A 24,366-nucleotide genomic window follows, 5' to 3' on the forward strand; every position below is an offset into this window, starting at 1 on the left:
AGTACTTATTACACTAAATAACTTCACTGAACATTAGAGATTAATGATGCAATGCACATCTGTTGATATCTACCAACCAGTTGCCTCCATTGTAGACCTGGTTGAATTCATGATGAGTGTAGTTAAAAGGCCTTAGTGCGAAAAGAGTGGAAAAGAGTCAAAAATGGGAAAATATGTACAAATTTCTTTTGTATTTAGACATATGTGATGTTTTACAAAACTTATTTTATAGTTTTTTCAGCTAATTAAAATAATTACTTCCTAATTATTCTTAAATTACTTTTAGCATCTTTTAAAAATATTCAGTTATGGAATGTTTGGAATAGGAGCATCAACAACTGGATTCTTGAAGGAATTATTTGGTAAATATTAATTTTATCATTTTATATTTTATCATTATTTTAGTTTAACTTTTAATTAAATAATTATGATTAAGTTGAAACATTGATCAACAGCAGTATACTGAATGAAAGTACTAAGATAAATACACAAATTACCAAAAACCAGCAATGAACAAGAAATGTAATGTTAAAACACATTTTCCACTATTTTAAATGATTATTTTCAGATTTCTAAAATTGAATAGAATAAATAAATAAATAAACAGAATAGATAGGTTAAACTTTATGTTATCCACCAGTAAGTTTTTACTGGTAAAGGAGAATAGTAATAATTCTAAAGCTTTATGAAAGACTTCAAGTATTCGAAGTCTTTCATAAAGCTTTAAGTTTTTCTCATTATTTTCTTTTCAGCCATCCATCTATGACAATGTTTCTATCAACGGCTCTTGCTGCTTGAAGATGATCAGAACTAAAGAATGCTATTTAGTTCTGATCTTTATCAAGTTTTCAAAGATGGCAAATTGTACAAATCATATAAATTTTTTATCACTAAAATTGTCTTTATAACAATTTTAGTGATAGAAATTCATAAATTATTTCTTTCAAAAAGCTATATGACAAATATCTACAAAATCATTAATTTAATGAAGTGTTTGATATAACTGACTATCATATATTTCTGAACTGATTAATATATGCTGCAATGATTCATTTCTAATAGCTTTTTTCTCCATGCCCAATGTGGTGCTGCAATGTATTCTGATAATCAGTTATCAAACAAAATATTAATCAAAATTCTAGGGATGAATGATATTCTATTATGGTTTTATCAACTTTATCAAAATATGACAGTTCTCTATTTCATCTAATTCACATTAAACTAAAAATTATTTTAATTTTCTGTTCCACTTGATTCCATTATTGTAACTGTTTCATAATTTATTGAACAATAATTTATTTTATTAATTTTTTCACCTATTTTAGTTTATGACAATACATTTATTAGATTTACATGTATATTTAATGATTTTTCTTCAGATAAAACTGTCAACTATGCTATTCATAAAGACATACTTCAGAAACCAATGATTGAAAATGAATTAATACAGGTAAAATAAAATTTATGTATTTAAATAAATAAATTTCATTAATTTGGACAATTAAACTAGGAATAATTTGTTTTTAATTATACAAATTAAATGATAAGATTATTCAAAATTACATATAGTATGTTAATATATTTTATTATTTTAAATAAAAATTATGAGGCAGGTTTACATGTTGACTAGGAAACTTTTTGTTTTATAATGTAGTATATTTACAAATCATAACATTGCTTTAATGTTTTAAAACAGTTTTAGTTATTTTGATATTCATATGTGGAATTTTAAAATATATTAGGGATTGCAATATTGGTATTACTGATGCCAATATTACTAGTTTTCAGTCCAGATTTTCAAAAGTATTATCCAGTAATATACTGGCACTAATACTGGTTTTTTGGTATTTTGCTAATTTTGAAAAAAGAAGAAAATTGGGTAATATTTAAGCTTTAAAGGGTAAGAATGTTATACAGTTATATAAAACAGTACACTCTGTATACACTCAAAATATAATAAATTTTTTTTTTCTAACAAGAGAGGTTACCCAAAGTGTACTCACCAAATATGATGAAAATTTAGTCACAATAAGTACTAACCAAAAGATATTTTTTATGAAAAAATTAGCTGCTAATAAACATTCATCCATGAATTACTTATGTGGCTGGCCATTGAAGCACTCCATTTCAGACAGCACTGCATATAGTCATTGTTTGTTGATGAAGTCCATTGACACCATGTTGACTGTGTGTTTTGTCCATAAATATTGTTTTTAAATGTCCAAAATTAATGGTTTTAATGTTGCAAGAATGATGTATGAATTTGATACACCAATAATAGCTAGAGAAATGAACCAAAAAGTCAAATTTTTTATAAGTAAAAATTGCATTTTTTTTTTTTTTTTACAATGAGATCAGCCTAATCCTTAGTTTTAGATATAATATACATGTGTGAATAACAGTTATTATGAAATAAAAATTGAATGGAGATTGGAATACATGGTCTAACTCATTATTTGCCAAAACTTTTTGACAAGACTATGTCTTGTTTATAAAATTGTACTGCCAATTTATGTTACCAGCTTAGAGGTATGAAGGAGTACATGTCGAGAGTTGATATTTGGCACAGAGTATTATGTGCTCAAATCATTTGCACATAAAAAATCCAGACTTGTAGGTAGTCAGGGGACAAAGATCCAAGTCAAAATAAAATACAAAATGGTGACCCTCTTTTACAAACAGGCAAAACAGGCACCTCACCCCACCGAAGTCAGGTGGGGCAGAGTACCACCCACAGTCATTCTAAGAAGTGAACTCTGACCTTAGGACTGAACACATAGTTTCTTCTATGTTAAATAAAATTTGTAATTTAATTTTGTAAATTTGGGAGTGTTTCAAATATGACATTAAAACAGGGTGTCATTACAAGTAGGTTTTTTAACATTATCTAGTATAGTAAAATCGAGGACTGATAGAAATTTGATGTTATATTAGGGTTGTCGTTACATCCGATGATGTTATAATCGGGTTAAACTGTATATTGTTTGTGCAAAATAAAAAAATAATTTCAGATGATACAGTAGCCACGATTATTTTTTCAAAAATGGGAAATTTTCGTTACGCATCGACAAAAATTCAACCCTGGCCAACATGCAACGGAGAGAAATTTCAAAATTGGATAGGTTAATTTCATTGAAAATGCATCGTGGACAACCTCGTGGCTGTAGCCGGCGAAGTTTGAATGATCGTGCCCAAAAGCAGCGATACCAAAGAAGATTGGAGAATGAGAACGAGACCCGCCTTGAGCATCAAAGTGATTCCACTTAGTAGTGAGTCTCCGAGACATAGTCTTGTTCTAAATATGATTTTGCTGTTTTACTTGTTAAATCTATTTTTCTCTTAATTATTAAAATTTATAAGTTTGAGTAAAGGATATTAAAGGGTTAATTAATTAAAGCAAATACATTATTAGCAAAAGGATTAAAATAAAGTAATTAAAACTAAGATTATACAGATAATGTCATATAAATGACAATTCACAAATATATAGTGTATAGATAGATACAATAATAAATTTTTTGGGGGGAAATGGTGGACTTTATAATAAGAAATGCAATCTACAAATGATATTGTGATATGTAAAGTTTAACTTTTATTGTTGATCTCACAAGATTTAGTCTGTAAAATATCAGTGAAAGCTTAAATAATTAAAGAATATGGTATGTGTACATTAGGAAGTCCTTATTTTGACAAAAAATTTTTTTGCTAAAATAAGAGACATCCTCTAAATTTTTTGCATTTGGTCAGAATTATTTAAATATGAAGTTTTATCTTGATAGGATGACATTAACCTGTGCTGACTTGAGTGTGAAACTTGAATATGAGGAATGATTGACATGGGAGATATTAAGCAACAGTAAAAAATCAATAACTAAGAAATACAACATTTTATTAAGTTTTTGATATAATAGTTGTCTATAATATTCAATTACAAGATTAGAAACTACTGTGCATACTTTCTCTTCAATGTTTCTTTTTGCAATTTGGATATAGCATTTAATGATCTTGCACACAATGCAATACAAACTCCTTTTGTTCTTTATCCACAGTTAATAATTTATAAAAGCCTTGCAATAATTTAACAGCTCTTTCAATGGTGTCATTTACAACTCATAACATGATAACTGTCCTTTGTGCTGCTAAATATGAAGTGTTGTTTTTCCATGTAAAAGGATTTTGCTGGAGAATACAAGGATACAAATGGATACAAGTTTTTTTATCCATTTGTAGTTGAGAAACAATTCCTCTAATTTGAATTCCTCTCTAAAGTGAAAAACAAATCATTGAGACAAGGTAAATAAAAGTATGCTACTATAGTAAAAAGAAATTAAACTTACCAAATAATTTGCTATCTATTTCTTCATGCAGAGGAATAAATCTCCTCCACATACATTGATGTTCTCTGCCCAAATTGACCAACATTTTACTTTTGGTTTGAAGGTCAACATGATCATCAAACAGAGATAGAACTGCCTGTTCTTTGAATAAATACCACAAGTGTTGGCTATGCTTCTTTAAAACTGCTGTAGGAATGTTGTATCTATTACTTCATATGATTTTAACAATTGCAAGAAGCATAGTTCATTATTAGGGCTTTTACAGCTGCACTGCACTTAAGCCATAAACTGTTATAACAAACTGAGAAATATCACATAAAACTTCCTTTTCTCTGATGGATAGTTTAAGTTCTGACCTTAGGAGAAACATTTTTAGGGAATAAATTGTTTTTGCCATCCATTGAGCTAGATGCATAGTCCTAGCAGGACAGACTTTTAGTTTCTTCTTCATGTCACCTCCCAATAGTGCACACAGTTCTATAAGTTCATGTTAATCACTTAATCACTTCTTGGTATTTCTTTCTGCTGTTCAACTTTATAAAAGTTCAATAGTTCTTGAGTGAGTGAAGTTTACTGAAAAACTCTTCTGTGTAATCTTTACCACTTTGAAAATTACTAGTATTGATATTTCCCCAATGTTTTCTTAATTGTTTGAAGAGAGATATGTCAGGACTACTTGTTATCTCACATATTTTTCTTTCAAATACACTTCACAAGACTAGTTTGTAGATATGATAATGACAGGAGAAAACAACAACTCTCTATCCAATTTTTGTTCAATAAGGATGCACGCACCACTGAAGTGGCCAGTGTTTGAGGCATTGTATTGCTACAAAGAATTTTTACATTATTTTTATAAACCCCAACCTGTTGTTGCATTTATGGCAGCATATGCTTGTCTTTACTAGAAGAATTTTCTAATTTTGGAACACTGATGAGCTTCTCTGTCTTCAAATGTCATGAATATCAGGATTCTTTCTTCTTTTGGTTCCCTAATATTAAATGCAGGTAATAGCTTACCATACCAGTGAACAGTCAGAATTGCAGGGATATCATTTTTAAATGCAGCTTTAATGGCTTCAACCCTTTTTCTTTTGCTTGATTTGATGAGTGGAAGATCTGTTAATAGGAAGTTCTGCAGTGTTGTGATCAAGTGCTTCTGCTGTTGCTTGAAAGATATGAACAGAGTCTGTTACACTCAATTGACATCTGTCCAAAACAACCACTAATTTGCCATTAATGTTTTGTGCCTCATCTTGCAGCATTCTGCCTTGGTTTATCATCCAGAAACTGTGCAGAAGACTCATCATCATTGCATTCATCCAAACTGGAAAATGTGTCTTCTTCATTTTCAGATGATGATAGAGGAAGTGCAGCAGAAGAGGTGGATGCCATAGATTACTTACATTGTCTTTTCTCCTCTTCAAGTTTCCTTTTGCTTGACCATTCTTTTTTGATAAGTTTTTAGTCCACAACTGTAAGACAGCCTCTTTGCCCTGGTTCTCTCTGTCTCAGTAAAAAGATTCTATCCTCATTTAATTTGATGGTTTTTAGAGCATTTGCATGTGTGATATCAAACAGGTTGACTGCATTGTTTTGATGAAACTTTTCTTTATGGCACTTAAAAATCTCTTGATGTTTTCTTGCATTCTTTTGTAATTTTCTCTGCTTCAAACACAAGTCTGTGAGGGTTTTTACATAAAGCTGATGGGATCTTGTTGGAATTCTATCTTTTTCCCAAAAGATCATGCACTCACAAACTACAAGATTCACTTTCTCGTGTATAGTTAGTTCAGTCTCTTGTATGTTGAAAAATAAAACAGCCAGCACTTATCTATTTGACAGCAGTTTGCCTCTAGTTATTTGACGTTTCCTATCAAGAACAGACTATCCTTGGCAATATGTAATTCATACAATATAATGTTAGTGTAATGGTGCATAGATACATCTAACACAGCCAGAAACTAAACACAAACTGACAATAACCCATGTGCAATAACCAATCCAGGTCTGAGTGATGCATGGCACATTCAGATGTGGCACACTGATGCTCAAGTCAGCATGGGTTAATATTCATCAATTGCCAAAGAATTAAATATGGACAAGGATTTGAGTGAAAGGAAAAAAATGGGAAGGTGGGCATTCAAAAAAATTTGAAGTCAAAAAATAAGGGCATGCTAGAGTGTGTGAAATATCTGTGGTTATAAAAAATGGAATTTGAAGAAAATCAATAAATTAATGTATTTAATTTGATTTGGCATTTTTTCCAAAGAGAGAAAGAGGACTCATGTATCAAATGTAAAACTTGTACCAAAATAATTAAAATTGCAGAGGAATTGACTAGCAGTATGCATATTTATTTACAAAAAAAATGCATAATGTCAACTTGCAAAAAAGAGGGTTAGAAGCAGAAGTAAGTGAACCAAAAGCGAGTACTTTTAAAATTGAGTGACTGATTACTTTTTTTTTCAGAAGTGGAGATAATTTTTGCCTGCAACATTGGCTCATCTAATAACTAAAAATGTATTTTGTATGTTTGAAGATTCATACACTAAGATCCAAACACTGGTTTCAATACTGGTATTCTGGTATTGAAAGCTTTCTTTACTGAAATATCTGTGTTGATAAAACCCTTTGATATTGCAATCCCTAATGTACTGTATATCTGTTATATAATTTATAGATGGAGATGGTTTATTTTCTCTCTCCCAATTTAGAGTGCTCCCTTTAACTTTACAAAAAAAAAATTATGTAATTTTTTAAAAGTCACAAATATTTTGTTATTGAACACTTTAGTATTGTATATTGTGGTCTGTCTTATATACACAGTTAAAATTATTCTAAAAATAAAGTCAAAATACATCTGATCAAAAGCATTAAGTTATAGTTTTTAATACTCCTACATTTAGATTCCCTTGATTAAAGCATTTAAATTTTCATTTAGCATAAAATATTAGTTATTGAATTTGTTTTAATTTCTTTAAATGTAACATATAAATAAAAAGAATTTTTATTCCTAATTACACATTTGTTACATTATATTTAAAATTTTATAATATTTATTGAAATAATTTAAATATATTGAAATTTCATTAAATTTAAAAATAAAAATACATTTTATTGAAGGAAAAAATGGGTGAAATTGCATGTAAAATCTATGCTATTGAGAGTATGGTGTATTTAACAGCTGGTATATTAGACATGGTAGAAGAACCAGACTGCAAAATTGAAAATGCTATTTTAAAGGTAATAGAGCCATTATAATCCTACATAATTAACATAGCTATAATTCTCATGACAATCTAATTTTTCTGAACTGAAAAAGTATTTTAAAAACAATCATTTTATTAAAACTTTATAATTTTATTTAAAATTACTAGAATAAAAATATAATATAGTTAAATTTAATATAATTTTATAATTAACAATACAGGGATGTAGTCACATGGGGCAGCATGGGGCACCAATTCCCGCACCCGTGATTTGCTGCCCCTTACTCTCCACTGCCCACAACACTGTTTCACACTTGAAAACTGGATATTCATGAGGAGTTATCTCTAGGTAACCAGTTAATTAAAACTAAATTAAAAACTCAAAAAAGTAAATTTAATAATTTACTAGAGCTAGATTAATAATAATTTAGGCTAAGTTTAATAATAATTAAACTCTAGCCTTTACACTGAAAATGAAACTGAAAACAAAATCAAAATTAATTAATTTAAATTGAAATGAAATCAGTTGAAACAATATTTCAGAAAGTGTGAATAAAGTACTTGTTTTTCATCTTTATTGATTTGGTTATATTTCATTCAGGCAATCAGAGTCAAGTCTCTCTATAGCACTTTTTTGTAAAGTGTTAGTTTTGGTTTCGGTTGGCAGTGACAGAACATTTTGCTTTTAATATCCATATGTAATTTATATAGATAAAGATTTGCATGAGATACAATATAATATTGCATTTTCATTGGTTGTTCAGCATGTTGGTCTATTTAGAGTGACCATGAAATCAGATATTTCCACATGGTAAAAACCATCATGCCAGTATGCCAGCATGCTGGTTTAAGTGAGGTTATACATCCCTCTCTAGAGGGCACATTAAAAAACCAAATGAGTTTTTATTCTAAAACTGTGAAACTGTCAGCATTACATCAAAAACTATGATTATATGTTTAATTTCTTTATTTTGTCTTCTTTCTAACAATATAAAGTACTCATGGAATGCCAAAAGTGTTTTTTTTTTTTTATGTTTGTTGTAATTTGATTCAGAAACACAAAAATAAACATTAAATTTCAGAAACTTGCTGTAAATTATCTCAACTTTTAACAATTAACATTAGCTTTGTGTAAAATTTGAGAGTAAGGTGTTATTTTTAAGGTCAGGGTAGATTGTCAGTGCACCCACACTGGCTTATTACTACTAATGTCAATAAATCATTAATTGTTTTATTGGCTTGTAAAAGAAAACTCTCTTCCTGATTTTAAGTCAGTCAAATTACAATGTTATTATTTTATTGTACTCAGAAGAATGTTTTCTTTAATATTTAATTAACAACTAGTGTTGTTAGATCTGATTAATTTTATTTTTTAGTCACAGTTTAACTGGCATGCTAGTCTCCACCAGTTATATGCAGCATGCTGATCAATCTGCAAAAATACAGTATGTTTCATTTGTGCCTGCAGCAGTTAATTGCTATGTCTAGTGGTAGATGCAACATATACCATTATGAATTAAATATAATTGATAACTGTAATTATTATTAAATACTTTACTTTAAAATTTCTTGTCTGTTTGCCATAACAATAAATACTAAATTTGTTTCATTGGTAAACTCATTTTACTCAAATTAACAAGTACAGTAGAACCTCGATTATCCGGACTAATTGGGGATGAAGGTAGTCCGGATAAGGAAAAATCCGGATAATCGAAACAAATACTTTAATTTGTCTTTTAATGATAATACAACACGTTTTCTTTTCGATGACATATTGGTAATATTAAAAGTAAATACTGTATTTAAATCGTGATCAAATTTTCAAGAAACAAACGTTCGTATTGAATTTGGACTACTACTGACCAACGCTAACAGACCACCTATTGTTTAAAAGGCTCTCTGGCGGCGCAAGAAGACGGATTTTATAAAATAAAAAGCAGTTGAAACTGCATTTTTATGAATAAAAATTTGACAAACTATTTATCGTTTTATGACGAGTAAAATTTTTTCATCGCGTTCGCAGCTTTTAAGTAATGCATAAACCTTCGAGGCGCGAGGCCCTTCGGACCGCGAGGCATACGTCGTCCATGCCTTACGCCGCCCTTGGTCATAGAAATGATGTAATTTGAATATAAATTATTTATAAATACGTATGTCAAGTTATATTTTTATTACTACGTAAAAAATATATTTAAGAGTTTACGACCACTGTGCTGGATGAGACGTTGTTGAAACAAAAAAAGTTATGCATTCCATCACGTACATAAACAGTGTCGTAATTTGCCAAGTGCAGATCAGCAAATTCGTAAAATTTTTGTTTATTTTGAACAATCTGGATAATCGAAAATCCGGATAATGGAGGTTCTACTGTATTTTACTTTCCCTGCTGTTATGTATACATAACAAGGAAAAATATTGGAATTGTGTCAAATTTGACCCTCTAGGTTTTTTGCAAATATCCATGTTTTCAGACCCTCTGAACCTAAAATATCAAAAAAATGGGAAAAAATTTCCAAGGATATGTATTTAGAAATGTACGTGTATTGGCATCTGTTTCATTTAATATCTCATGATGGGGTAATGAAACAAAATCTGCATGATAGCTTGTATGTAAGGGATATTGATGCTATTAACTTTTGATTTTGAAAGGTGGAGGGGTATCACACATCTTATCATGTGTGGGATCAGACATAATGATTTTATTTGTTGTTAACATTTACAGTTTTTTTTATAAAACTCATCTCTACCCTGAAAATTATGCATTTTGCCATTTTATAATAATAAAGAATATAGAAAATTTTTATAACAAATACTTAAGTAGTTCGTCACTGACTGCCATAAGAAAAAAACAACTGTGCAATTGGTGAAATATTTGTGCTGTAATGTGACTTACAAAACCTTATTTTCAAACATGTGCAAAATAACTCAATGTTAGAGTTTATTCCACTTCACACTGGTACTTGTGAAAGAACCTTTCCACAAATGAACATTGTAAAAACTGATGTGTGTAATCACTTAAGTCAGGCTATTATGAGAATTGTTTAAAAAGGCAACTTGTATAGACATTTAATTTTCAAAAGGCAATTGGTCACTAGATACATAAGAAGTATAGACACATCAGACTGAAATAGTTGCTAAAGTGAATGTAGTTTAATTTGTTTATAAGGTGCTCTTATGTCTTCATAATCATATGTCAATTTGTTCTATACATTGCTTGACTAGGACATGTTTACATAATGAAAAGTTGCAAAATTTGACTTAAATTTACTCTGATCTGAAAGCCCCTTTCCCTGCAGCATCATAGACTTTTAGCATGGGTGTCCCTCACACAAAAATTTCTGGCTCCATCCCTGACAATACATTTTTTATTTATATATGATTTTAATGTTTACAATTTAATATTCAGCATTTTTAAATTTTATAATGTTAAAAAATAATAAATATTAAACTTTTTAGCTGTTAAATTTTTATCATTTTTATTTGAATGATTCTAATTATTTGGTATTGCTACTTTGATAATTTGTATCATTCAGTTATTATTTTATAATACAATAACGTTTTCTTCTACTAAATAAGTTTTTAATATAAATTATTTCAATAAAATTATATAAATAATCAAATCTCATTTATAATATTTTCAGGTATTTGGTGCTGAACAAACATGGTGGTGTGTGAACAAATGCATTGAGATCCTGGGAAGTAGAAGTTATTTCAAAAATTATCCTTACAGCAGATATCTAAGAGATTCTCTTGCTTGGAATATAGTTGAGGTTAATTTATATTTTTGAATACTTTAAAATATTAATGACCTAATTGAGACTATAATTTAAGCATGTGAAACATATTTAAAAGATTATAAGTTGTTATGCATATGTAATAAACAGCCTACAATGTACAAATTATTTAGTTCAATAATTTTATAATGTTGAAGAAGAAACTATTCATCAAATGTTGATTTGTGAAGTATCCCTATATTGATAATATTTTTGTGGATTGTTCTAGTTTTTTCTCTTATGGACTCTCAGTTAATTTATAATTTATTTAAATCTGTATCTTTATATGAAATTTATGTATAATTAATAAAATATGTATTTTGTGAATAATTTACAAAGAATGACATTTTTAAATCAAATAATTTAATTATAAATCCTATTCATTACTTTCAATAAAATTTATTTTGTTTTAATTATGAAATACTCTTCTAAATTTTGTTTTGCTATAATATTCTAATATTACTAGTATATATTGAAGTTTTAATATTATATTGTGCTGCAAACAGTTTTTAGCACATTCTGATGATACTTGTATTATTTATTCTGTTATTTACTTTTATTAATTTAGAAAAACCTTTGAAATGAAGTTTTTGAATCTATTCATTTTTATTTTATAAAATGCAATTACTCATGCATGAATGAGAACAAATAGTTTATGTGTCTATCTAAAAGATACAGTCGTGTCAGAATCCTGACATGGCGTCTTGAGGTGATACCAATCCTTTGGTCAAGTGGTTCAGAAGTATAGGGAGCATTTGTGCACTGTCACATATCATTGCTTGAATTACAGTCATTTGTCAAAAGGAATGAAATAACTTAAATAGTGGTAATAATTTCCAACTTTTCAAATGTAAATTTTCAGAATCTACATGAAAAGATATCTTTGTGTGCAGAAAAAGGTCATGCATTCACAGATGTAAGCAGTAGGTACTTGATCTTGACTCAAAATTCTAAATCATTGCATTCCATGGCCTTCTTTAAGTTTGGATTCTTAGCATGACTCTTCTCAAGTTTTGCTTGGAAAATCCATATAACTTATCTCTTACTGAGGAAAACAGTTTCCACTGATTTTCTTTTTGAAGATGCTTTCCTTCTAATTTGGTTATTGCATCAACAAGAAATTTGTATGAATATGCAGCAGACTTAATTTGGATGCTAGTGTTCTTCTTGAACACTAGCATCCAAAACTAAGTTCTTAATTTGACCAACTGCAGCAGAATCAGGATCTTCTACGTGCAGAGCAAATTCTTTGATTTTCTCAAAATTTTTGCAATAGAAAATGCCAGCCTTTATCCATGTTCCTCACCTTGTGATGACTGGATCAGGTGGCAGAGGAAGATGTCATGGTATACAGAGACTATTGCTGGAGCCTTCTTTAAAACTTTTTTCATCTTTGAAATAAATATGTTTGCTTTGGGACATTAAGCACATACTGATTCACAAACCAAATGAAGGACATGTGCTATGCATGGAATGTGATTCAAGTTGACACAAACATTGGTTTTAAATTCCTGAAAGCTGAGAGTGGGTAAGGGGCTTGGTCTGTTAGAACATTTTGGAATTTAATGCCATCTGGCCACAGCTTCATGAAATCATTAAATGCATGTATTACATGGGTAGCATCATACTTTTTCAGCTTATATATATCTTTAAGAGCATTGCATTCACCAGTTTGTCTGTTAGTAGGGCAACTAAAATATTCAAAATTAATCATTTCATGTCATCTGTTTGTTCATCCATAAGAAACAAAACAGGGTTATCTCCAGTATTATCCCATATCTTACTTACTGATTGTTTTTGCATATGCCGATTGAACATAACCATTTACTAAAGTACTTTGGTTTTGCCAGTCCATCTCTCCAAAACACTTTTCAAACTTGGATAACCAACCTTATTTAGAGGGATCCCAGAATGTAAGAAAACTATAGCTAAAGACGAAAAGAATTTGTTTCTGAAAGCAGCACTGTTACTACTTTCTGCCAAGGATTTTGTAATAAAAGTTTGTTTTTTCTAGCTTTTTTACTTATTTCAAAAATTATCATAATTCATTTCCATTCACGTGCTTCACAGTCAAAATGTGCCATTTAACATGTTTTGACATGTGCTTTTCATCAACAGCAATCTTTATATCACAAATATTACACCTCAAGCTAGTTTCATCAGTAACAATACCTTCATTGGCATATCCTGCAGATAGTTTTTGTAAACCTTCCTTCCTGCTTACTACTTTCAGCATTTCTTAAGAGAAATATTTTAAAATTAGATCAATCAACATTTGAAAGTAAGTCTGGAAAAAAATTAACTATCACTTTGATCACATCCAAAGAGAAGCAGCTTAGGGCTGTCCATAAATTATATAATGCATTTTTAGGAAAATTTTGATCCATCCCTTCCTGATAACATTTGCTAACAAACCTGCATACCCTTCCCCATTTATTACCTAACATTTCAGTACTCCCTAAAGTTTTACAAGAAAAATAATTACTAGACAGTGATGTATCATTTCAAAAACCAGCATTGTCAAATTGGGCTGCAAATGTAGATATTTAGTTTATGATTTGAAATTAAGTTCAAAATGTAAATTAGATGAAAATCAGCCTAAAAATGCACAATCTGCAACCCCAAGTAGTAAGGTGTGATTTGCAGTTAAAGTAGCTCAACTAGATGCAAAACATGCAGACCTGGCAAGTTCAGTAGCAGTTGACAGTGGTCACACTTTGCTCAATCATTGTTAATCATTGCTTTCAATGTGGTGACCCACACATACTCTCTCCCAAATGACCATTTGGTTGATCAATTGACATCTATATTTATATTGTACGGTTCATTCACCATTAGCAGCCATTGCAGCCAATTCCAACACTTTTTTCTTGTGATAAATGTAACTTAAGCTTATATGAAACTTTATATCCAAATTACTTTGTTTTCTTCTGTAAAAAATTTACTTAATTGTGTCAATACAAGAGTTACCAACCTGGGAATGGGCTGACAAGTGAAAGTTTCTTATTTTCATAATATTTGGGCCAATACAGTATAAATATACTGTATATGTTCTTACAATATGATAAAAAGGTGCAGAACTTCATTAAAAAGTAGAGATGTCAAAGGAAACTGCCTATTTATACTGTTTTTAAAACCACTATTAGTCAACTGACTTTTTTCTATTTAATCACAGAAAGAAGTTTAAAATTTTGGGAAGGAATAATTTCAAATTCAGAACTGTTTACAGTTGAAATCTGTCAGCCAATTAAAAGCATAATTCCAATTTCTAAATGTTAAATGGGTGGAAAAATCAGTTAGAAATTGTTTAACTGTCAATACTGGAATCAGAATGGATTGTATTTGTAATTTTGTGCAAAAGTTTGAAAAAGATGGGAAATGATGCTAATTGAGGAAAATGGTGAAAAGGAGGAAGGGTGCAAAATAGGGATTAAAAGTTTGGTTTAAATGGATCCAGAGATCATTTCCTGAATGTTGGTTATGGTTCCCCAAAAATAAGACTGGCATTAAAAATATTCCTAAGCCTACTTATGTAATTTATAAATATGAAAATAAATAAAAAATGTATATATTTATAAATTGCATTATTTAGTAGTAAGTGCTATTAAGTAGTTTTTGTTTTTAAAATTTAAAGAAAGTATATACTTTTTGAAGTAATAATTATGTAATTTAGGGATCATCAGATATGTTGAAAATGTATATTTCTCTAACTGGTTTCAATTATGCAGGAAGTCATATATCTGAAAATGTTAAGTAAGTATTATTATAAAATTTAAAATTATAAACTTGTAATTTATTATTTTCATATTTGAAATTTATTGTTTTAATATAGTTAAAAACAAAATTAACAGTTTTGAATTTAGATAATTTTACATTTTGTTTAATGACAGCATACATTAAAATTTTGTAAACAAATTAAGAAATAATACTGTCTTTTGATGATAAAATTTAATAGTAAACCGAAATATATTAAAGAAATTAGTAAAATTGTTAATAAATCAAGTTATCTCTCAAAAGTAAATAGAAAGAACACTTGTTAGAAAAATTGTAAAAATTAACTGTAATTTTTAAGAATTTTTCAAATAAGTATTCTGTTTTATTCATCTGAGGAAGATAACTTGATTTATTGAGACTTTTTAGATTTCTGTTTATTATTAAATTTTTACACCCAAAATTTAAAAGGAATAATATAACTCATAAATTTTAAGCAAATTTTTTATAATTCCACTAAAAAAGTGGCAAGAGTTGCCATCTAAAATAACTTTTTCATACTTAATTTAAGTCTTTCATCAGATTAACAGAATTTGTTATGGTGTTGTTCTTTAAAAATAATTTAGTAAAATACATAATTGACAATAATTATCATCAAATATTTTGCCTTTATTTCTAGTTCTACTCATGTACAGTTATCTCTTCCAGTCTGTGCATATTCCTCCTTGTCTTCATTATAATAATTACTTTATGCATGTGCAATAGGAACTTAGTCTTCTTTCTTCTCTTTACATAATCTGTAAATTTTAAAATCTGTCCTTTTTAATTTATTTTTATTTTTACTTTTGTTCTTTTATATTTTATTGTATATATAAATAGAGTTCAATGCTTATCATGATATCATTCCAATATATAAATAAAACCATAAATAACTAAAATATCTAAACATCAGATTTCTCAGGCTATAATCTGGAAAAATTTTCATTAATGAAATTAAGTAAATTTAGCCTAAAGATAAGTATTAATATTAATAATTAATTTAATTATTACTTAATTTCATTAATAAAAATTTTTCCAAATTACTGCATCAAAACTCTATTATTTAGATATTTAGTTATTAAAATTCAGCTTAGTTAAATATATTAAATATATAATTTATATATTTGAATAAAAAGTAATTTGTTTATTATGTTTTTTTATTAATAATCAAATTTTGATAAGCATTATCAAATTTAAAAAATGTATTGTTTATATAAAGTTAGATTAACAAATGCAAAAATAGTAGAATAACAGAATATAATAATTTGCTGTGGTATTTTATTAACACCATAAAAACTAAATTTAAACAATAAAAATCTTTCTCTAAAAATAAAATAATATTTTTACTTTAATTTACTTTATTTCATTTCAAGCCTAATGCTGATAAGTTCAATTTAATCATTAAATATTTTATAAAATTTAAAATGATTCAATTTTTTCAGATTCAGGTACAGTTTTTGAAAATTGGAGATAAACTATTTCTTAATTAATTTCAAGTTAAACAAATAAAAAAACTAATTTCCATTCTTATATAATTAAAACTTGACTCAAATTTCAAGATTATTATTGATAAATGTGGGTGCTTCAAAAAGTTCATGGAAAAAGTCCATAACTAAAAATTATTTGGAAGGGTTTTGATTTCATTACACCTGAACATTCTTGTACCAACATGTTATAACATGTTCATACATGAACCCTTAAATGCAGGTAAGAATGCAGCACCACCAGTTGAAAGTCAAGCACCATTCAAGCAACATGGAATCCACCAAAATCGAGACCAGAACAAACATAAAGTTCATGATGAAACTTGGTTGGGAGAATAGGCAAATCATTGATGCTCTGAAACAAGTTTATGGTGATAATGCTCCAAAGAAGTCAACAACCTACAAATGGATAAGTTGCTGAAAGGTACCAATTTTCCATCAGTTGAAGATGTAAAAAGAGCTGCTCTGACATGGTTCAGATCAAAAGACCCTCAGTTCNTTTTAAGAATTTTTCAAATAAGTATTCTGTTTTATTCATCTGAGGAAGATAACTTGATTTATTGAGACTTTTTAGATTTCTGTTTATTATTAAATTTTTACACCCAAAATTTAAAAGGAATAATATAACTCATAAATTTTAAGCAAATTTTTTATAATTCCACTAAAAAAGTGGCAAGAGTTGCCATCTAAAATAACTTTTTCATACTTAATTTAAGTCTTTCATCAGATTAACAGAATTTGTTATGGTGTTGTTCTTTAAAAATAATTTAGTAAAATACATAATTGACAATAATTATCATCAAATATTTTGCCTTTATTTCTAGTTCTACTCATGTACAGTTATCTCTTCCAGTCTGTGCATATTCCTCCTTGTCTTCATTATAATAATTACTTTATGCATGTGCAATAGGAACTTAGTCTTCTTTCTTCTCTTTACATAATCTGTAAATTTTAAAATCTGTCCTTTTTAATTTATTTTTATTTTTACTTTTGTTCTTTTATATTTTATTGTATATATAAATAGAGTTCAATGCTTATCATGATATCATTCCAATATATAAATAAAACCATAAATAACTAAAATATCTAAACATCAGATTTCTCAGGCTATAATCTGGAAAAATTTTCATTAATGAAATTAAGTAAATTTAGCCTAAAGATAAGTATTAATATTAATAATTAATTTAATTATTACTTAATTTCATTAATAAAAATTTTTCCAAATTACTGCATCAAAACTCTATTATTTAGATATTTAGTTATTAAAATTCAGCTTAGTTAAATATATTAAATATATAATTTATATATTTGAATAAAAAGTAATTTGTTTATTATGTTTTTTTATTAATAATCAAATTTTGATAAGCATTATCAAATTTAAAAAATGTATTGTTTATATAAAGTTAGATTAACAAATGCAAAAATAGTAGAATAACAGAATATAATAATTTGCTGTGGTATTTTATTAACACCATAAAAACTAAATTTAAACAATAAAAATCTTTCTCTAAAAATAAAATAATATTTTTACTTTAATTTACTTTATTTCATTTCAAGCCTAATGCTGATAAGTTCAATTTAATCATTAAATATTTTATAAAATTTAAAATGATTCAATTTTTTCAGATTCAGGTACAGTTTTTGAAAATTGGAGATAAACTATTTCTTAATTAATTTCAAGTTAAACAAATAAAAAAACTAATTTCCATTCTTATATAATTAAAACTTGACTCAAATTTCAAGATTATTATTGATAAATGTGGGTGCTTCAAAAAGTTCATGGAAAAAGTCCATAACTAAAAATTATTTGGAAGGGTTTTGATTTCATTACACCTGAACATTCTTGTACCAACATGTTATAACATGTTCATACATGAACCCTTAAATGCAGGTAAGAATGCAGCACCACCAGTTGAAAGTCAAGCACCATTCAAGCAACATGGAATCCACCAAAATCGAGACCAGAACAAACATAAAGTTCATGATGAAACTTGGTTGGGAGAATAGGCAAATCATTGATGCTCTGAAACAAGTTTATGGTGATAATGCTCCAAAGAAGTCAACAACCTACAAATGGATAAGTTGCTGAAAGGTACCAATTTTCCATCAGTTGAAGATGTAAAAAGAGCTGCTCTGACATGGTTCAGATCAAAAGACCCTCAGTTCTACTCAGACGAACTTAAAGGCTGGTATCAACGTTTGCAGAAGTGTATTGACCTTAATGGAGCATATGTTTAAAAATAGACATCATAACTGAAATCGTTTTTTATACTATCCTTTCTCCATGAACTTTTTGAAGCCTCCTCACAATCTGCCAGACAGTGGCAGATTTAGCACTCGAGAGCCCCAGGCGCAATTCAATTTTGAGGCCCTTCTAAATATTTTCACTACCCTACACCCTACAGTGTGCATTCTACGTGCACATTTTTTACTCTGTAGGCACTATACTGGTGGTCCAAAAAAATGAGACATAGGGAAATAATGTTGAAAATTAACCAATATAAAATTACAACTGTCTGGCTGTATTTAAAAGGTTACTGATGTTCAGATTGTAATAATTATGAAAATTGAAACTTATTGGTACAAGAATTATTAAGCTTCAATAGGTAAAAATGTTAAAAACAAAAAATGTAGTAATCCATGGATATAAAAAACAATTTAATTTTAAATTTACTACTGATTTGTATTTCAAAAATCTAGTAATCTATAAATAGATTTCATTATTGTTTGATAAATAATGGAGAACATTTTGAACACTTGTTATAACTAATTCCATTTCAAGTATTTGATTTCATCTTTTGGGTTTTCTGGGAATGCGCTGATTGGTAAAATGAATAAAGAAATCTGATTTTTTGCTTCTGTAAATTGTTATTATGTCTTGAATATTATTATTCATTTTTGTTAAAAATAAAATTGTTTAAGAATATTTGCACCCAAGTTTGTGATCTGTACATCATTGTCTACGGAACAGTCAGTGCATATGGTTTGAAATATGATCGCTAGGGTTGCCACCCACAAAACATGTCACAGCTGGCGTTATTCATTTGTCAATTTAATTTAGGGAATACTTTGTTGATTAAACACTATGTAGTGTAATAAATTCAAACACTTGGCATTCTTTCATCTTTATTTTAATTTAGTTGATATGTATTTTAGATTACACATTTTGGGTGTAACATGCCACTCCTCAGCCAACTAAAAAAATGACAAAAATACATACAATACATAAAAAAGTAAAATACATATAAATGGTTAAGATATTTTTTAGACACCTTGGGATTTTTACAAACTGGGTTCTTAATAGTTCATCTGTGTTCTTAATAGCAAGATGTGAGTTTTGATGTCTTTTAAGTTCTTGTTTCAGAAACTTTTCTAAATTATATAGCGTGGAATATTTAAAGTCTACTATGGGTTTGACTTTTTCTTCAATCTTATGTGTTTTTAGCTGTATGTTTAGTCTTGGTGTGTGTTCAAGAATATGTTAATTAGTACACTATTGCGTAGTAAAAAGGTAAAAACAGAATGACGATATAATGCAAAGCAGGTGAAGATGCAACCATTTATGCTCTATTGGTTATATTGAATTTTATAAATAAAAAACAGGTACATCGTATTTATTCCATGTTATTACAACGAGATAATTTATAGTGAATTTCCTCTTTTTAAAAAAATGTAAAAAATGGTAGAATTTGAAATGAAATCTGATTCAACACCACATTGCTTCTTGGACAAAGATAAGGAAGGATGCTAACAACATAAGTTTCAAAATAATAAAAACAGGCATATTATTTATTCATATACAGTAGAACCTCGAAAACTCGTCCCTCGATAACTTAGCACTCCGGATAACTGGTCCACACCTTGGCAGGGCGAAAAAATCCTTAGTTAATTAATTTTCATTATAGACAGCTTTATAAAAGTATAAAAGCTCTCATAAAGTATTTTTCTGAGGTCTGTCTTATCAGGTAAATTACTGTACACAGTGTATTCATTAATTTTCATTTTCATGTAGTGGCTCTATGCCTTCATAAAGGACGTACTTTTCCTTTGTTTAAGGGTATTTGGGCAGTTTATTCTCTGTTATATTCTGTACAAGTAAATACTGTACAAGTACAGTACAGTATTTTCTGAGGAAATACTCGTACTTATTTTTTTTAACCCCATTCCCGATAACTCGGCATTTTCACAAACTCGGCCACCCTTCGGTCCACATTAGGTCGAGTTTTCGAGGTTCTACTGTATTTGTATAGATAATACAGAGGAATTAAGCATTTTTTAATATGAAATAGATGAACGTAAAGTTTCGCACTTGCGGTATACTTACCCTTTAATTGTATTGGCCAAAAAAAGAAGAAAAAGAAGGTATGTTAAAAGCATAGATATATGTATTGTGGAGATTAATATTATATTTATAATATTTGTTTCAATAGATATATAATAGTAAATGTGTAAGCCGTATACATATTATGTACTCACCTAATAGAACCCAGTTTGTAAAAATTCCAAGATGTCTAAAAAATATCTTAACCATTTATGTGTGTTTTACTTTTTTATGTATTATATGTATTTTTGTCAAGTTTTTTAGTTGGCTGAGGAGGGGAATGTTATGCCCGAAATGTGTAATCTAAAATGCATATCAACTAAATTAAAATAAAGATGAAAGAATGCCAAGTATTTGAATTTATTACACTACATGGTGTTTAAGCAACAAAGAAGATTACGACACAGTTTTGAATTATCAAAAAATTAGGGAATATTGCTAAATTGTTAATTATTTTTATTATGAAAAAAAAATAATTAAATAAAATAATTTTTTTAAATTTTGAGAGCTGAATATTGAGGCCCAAATGCAAGCCTCATGTGCCTGTGCAGAAATCTGCCACTGCTGCCAGATTATATCAGGGTATAATATGACTACTATTTAATAATTAAATATACCTACCTCTATGCAAAATTACTGAATATTTAATTATTAATTATACTTATATTAATTCTTTTGTAGGAAATTGAGGAATCCTTTGTTTAATCCTGTGTTTATATTTAAAAAACTGATAGAAAAAAACAAAATTGAACGAAATAAAGCAAATTTGTCAATGGACATAGCTGGCCATCTTCATCCTTCCTTAAAAGTGAGATTAAATATTTTTTAAATAAGTACAGCTTTAATATTAATAATATTTCTGTTACATATTTTGTTTATATTTTTTTAACTGTGATTACATACACCTTAGAACTACATCTAAACTGTTGATTGAATTGTTTATATTATTAATTTCTAAATTAAAAATGGAAATCAAAAGTTATAGAATCTGTGTCTGTTACTGCATACGCCACTAAGGCTGTAAGATTAAATCAAAACTTATTTAAAAGTCAATTTTGAATAAATAAAGGCTTGTTTTTCTTAGTTTTTTTCTTCATGAAAACAGAATATTCATAAGTAATCAAAACATTATTTCCAGTAATGATCTTCTTTGTTATAAATACCTATAAACTATAATTCAGTAAATAAATAAATAAATAAATAAATGCTTACTGGAATTAATTAGATAAAATAAATAAACACCTTTCTCTATTCCAGCACAATGTTTAATACGTTAAAAACGTTTTCAACCATTTTAAACAATCTTCTTCAGTTCAAATTTGAACCATAAAATGAACAAAGTACTGTATTCGAAATAATACAAAAATTCAAAGCGCTTATTCATGACTTAACGTTAAAGCGCATGCCCATACTCATAAAATGAATAGATTAAACCAAAATAATTAAAAATAAACCAAAAATTATATACCAAGAAATATTATAAAAACAATTAATAACACCACCTATGTGTTTGCAACAGTTAATCTATGTTATCATAAAAGGACTTCCAGGCTGTTGATAAACCTTCAGCATCCCTGTGATTGATGCACTGCACAGTCATATGCGCCTTGTGTATCTCAACTTTTTCCAGGTGTTTCACTGCTTGTGATGATCTTGTAGGTCTAATATTGTTGCCTGATCCCAGTATACTGCAATTCCTTGCTGCTTCGCAAATGCTGCGAGGACTGTGCTATCAACGCTTCTATTCACTGAGTATTTGTGCTCATCAATCCTTTTCTTCAGGTTCCGCATTGTTGCTCCTATATATATTAGGTTGGAGTTAAATCTATGGTCTTTCATAGGTATCGAGTAAACTCCTGTCATACTATTACACTCATATCTTCTCTTATCGTTTCTTAAAAGCTTATACACCGTAGGATTACGCCTATAAATTATTTTTATATTCCTATTTCTGGCAACTTTCTTAATAATTTTATTTAGAAACAGATGGTAATTAAATCCGTTTAAATCCGTTTAGGATTTAATTACCATCCGCATTGTTTCTCCTATTTGCTGTTATTTAGAAACAGATGGTAATTAAATTTGTTTAGGATTTAATTACCATCCGTTTCTAAATAACAGCAAATAGGAGCAACAATGCAGAACCTGAAAAAGTTGAGATACACAAGGTGCATATGACTGTGCAGTGCATCAATCACAGGGATGCTGAAGGTTTATCAACAGCCTGGAAGTCCTTTTATGATAACATAGATTAACTGTTGCAACCGCGTAGGTGGCGTTATTAATTGTTTTTATAATATTTCTTGGTATACAATTTTTGGTTTATTTTTAATTATTTTTGTTTAATCTATTCATTTTATGAGTACGGGCAAGTGCTTTAACGTTAAGTCGTGAATAAGCGCTTTGAATTTTTGTATTATTTTGAATACTTTGTTCATTTTATGGTTCAAATTTGAACTGAAGAAGATTGCTTAAAACTGTCGAAAACGTTTTTAACATATTAAATGTTGTGCTGGAATAGAGAAAGGTGTTTGTTTATTTTATAATTCAGTAAATTATGCATATTCTGCATTGTATTATGCTAAACGAATATTGCTTTATTAGGGATAGTACACATGATTTGCATCCAGTAATGAGTGTGACTGGCTGATATATTTTCTTTCCCATAGACCAATGCAAAAACAGTGTACTTAAAAACAGATTTCTCATAGTGGGAGCTTATGTAGCTTTTGTGAATTGTATATACAGTACCTGTGTGGAAAATATTATATGTACTAGTACATGAATCATTATGAATGTTGATTTTGTGCAATAACATTTTTTCAGGTTTTTTAATGAATTTTAACACAGTACAGTCATGCACTGTAGCATTGATGATCTTTAGACTAATTAAAGAGTATGCATAAACAAATCAGAAGTGTAAAATAGCTTGCACCAATACAAAATATACAGTAATGTTTGCAATGTTCAGTTTGTATGTAACTTTTTGAATTTTCTGAACCACAGATTATTTTCAATAATCTGGAACCATTCTGAATTGATAGATGCTAGATTAACAAACTTCTTTTGTAAATAATTATGCTTACAATGATTTCTATTACTATTAAATTCATATTTATTGTTATGCTTATTTTACTTCTTATTATATACTATAAATCATTATTATTTTTTAAATTCATTTTTTTTTTTTAAATTTTCAGTCAATGGCAAATAATCTGGAACAAAATGTAATAAAATTACAGCATGCAGTAGAAATATTGTTTGCTACTTATGGGCAGGTAATTATTATATTTTACTTATTTTTAATTTTTGCATTTACTATATGTATTGCAATAGATTAATGATGGCTCTCAGGTCAAAATTTATCCATCAAGTATTATAATTATTTTTTCATAGCTATATACTAAATTTATGTTATTTTTCAATGACTAAATTCATGAGTATCATATTTTTCTCTAATATATATACTCAAATCAATAAATAAAATTC

The 24,366-nt window shown here is 28.4% G+C and overlaps 1 protein-coding gene across 2 annotated transcripts in view; it reads left to right on the forward strand.

Annotated features, from left to right (window-relative positions):
- LOC111618006 (acyl-CoA dehydrogenase family member 9, mitochondrial-like) overlaps positions 1 to 24,366 on the forward strand; it is a 55,962-nt gene that overhangs the window by 21,469 nt on the left and 10,127 nt on the right. For both annotated transcript variants that reach the window (XM_023359423.1, XM_023359424.1), the window contains exons 6-12: positions 287 to 362; positions 1,380 to 1,450; positions 7,464 to 7,583; positions 11,191 to 11,319; positions 14,996 to 15,075; positions 21,559 to 21,685; positions 24,078 to 24,155. In XM_023359423.1, the coding sequence (XP_023215191.1) occupies positions 287 to 362; positions 1,380 to 1,450; positions 7,464 to 7,583; positions 11,191 to 11,319; positions 14,996 to 15,075; positions 21,559 to 21,685; positions 24,078 to 24,155 (681 nt within the window). The remainder of the gene's footprint in view (positions 1 to 286; positions 363 to 1,379; positions 1,451 to 7,463; positions 7,584 to 11,190; positions 11,320 to 14,995; positions 15,076 to 21,558; positions 21,686 to 24,077; positions 24,156 to 24,366) is intronic.

Source organism: Centruroides sculpturatus, unplaced genomic scaffold (genome assembly GCF_000671375.1).
Source record: "Centruroides sculpturatus isolate CEXI.00-Female unplaced genomic scaffold, Cexi_2.0 scaffold36, whole genome shotgun sequence".
Taxonomy (NCBI): domain Eukaryota; kingdom Metazoa; phylum Arthropoda; class Arachnida; order Scorpiones; family Buthidae; genus Centruroides; species Centruroides sculpturatus.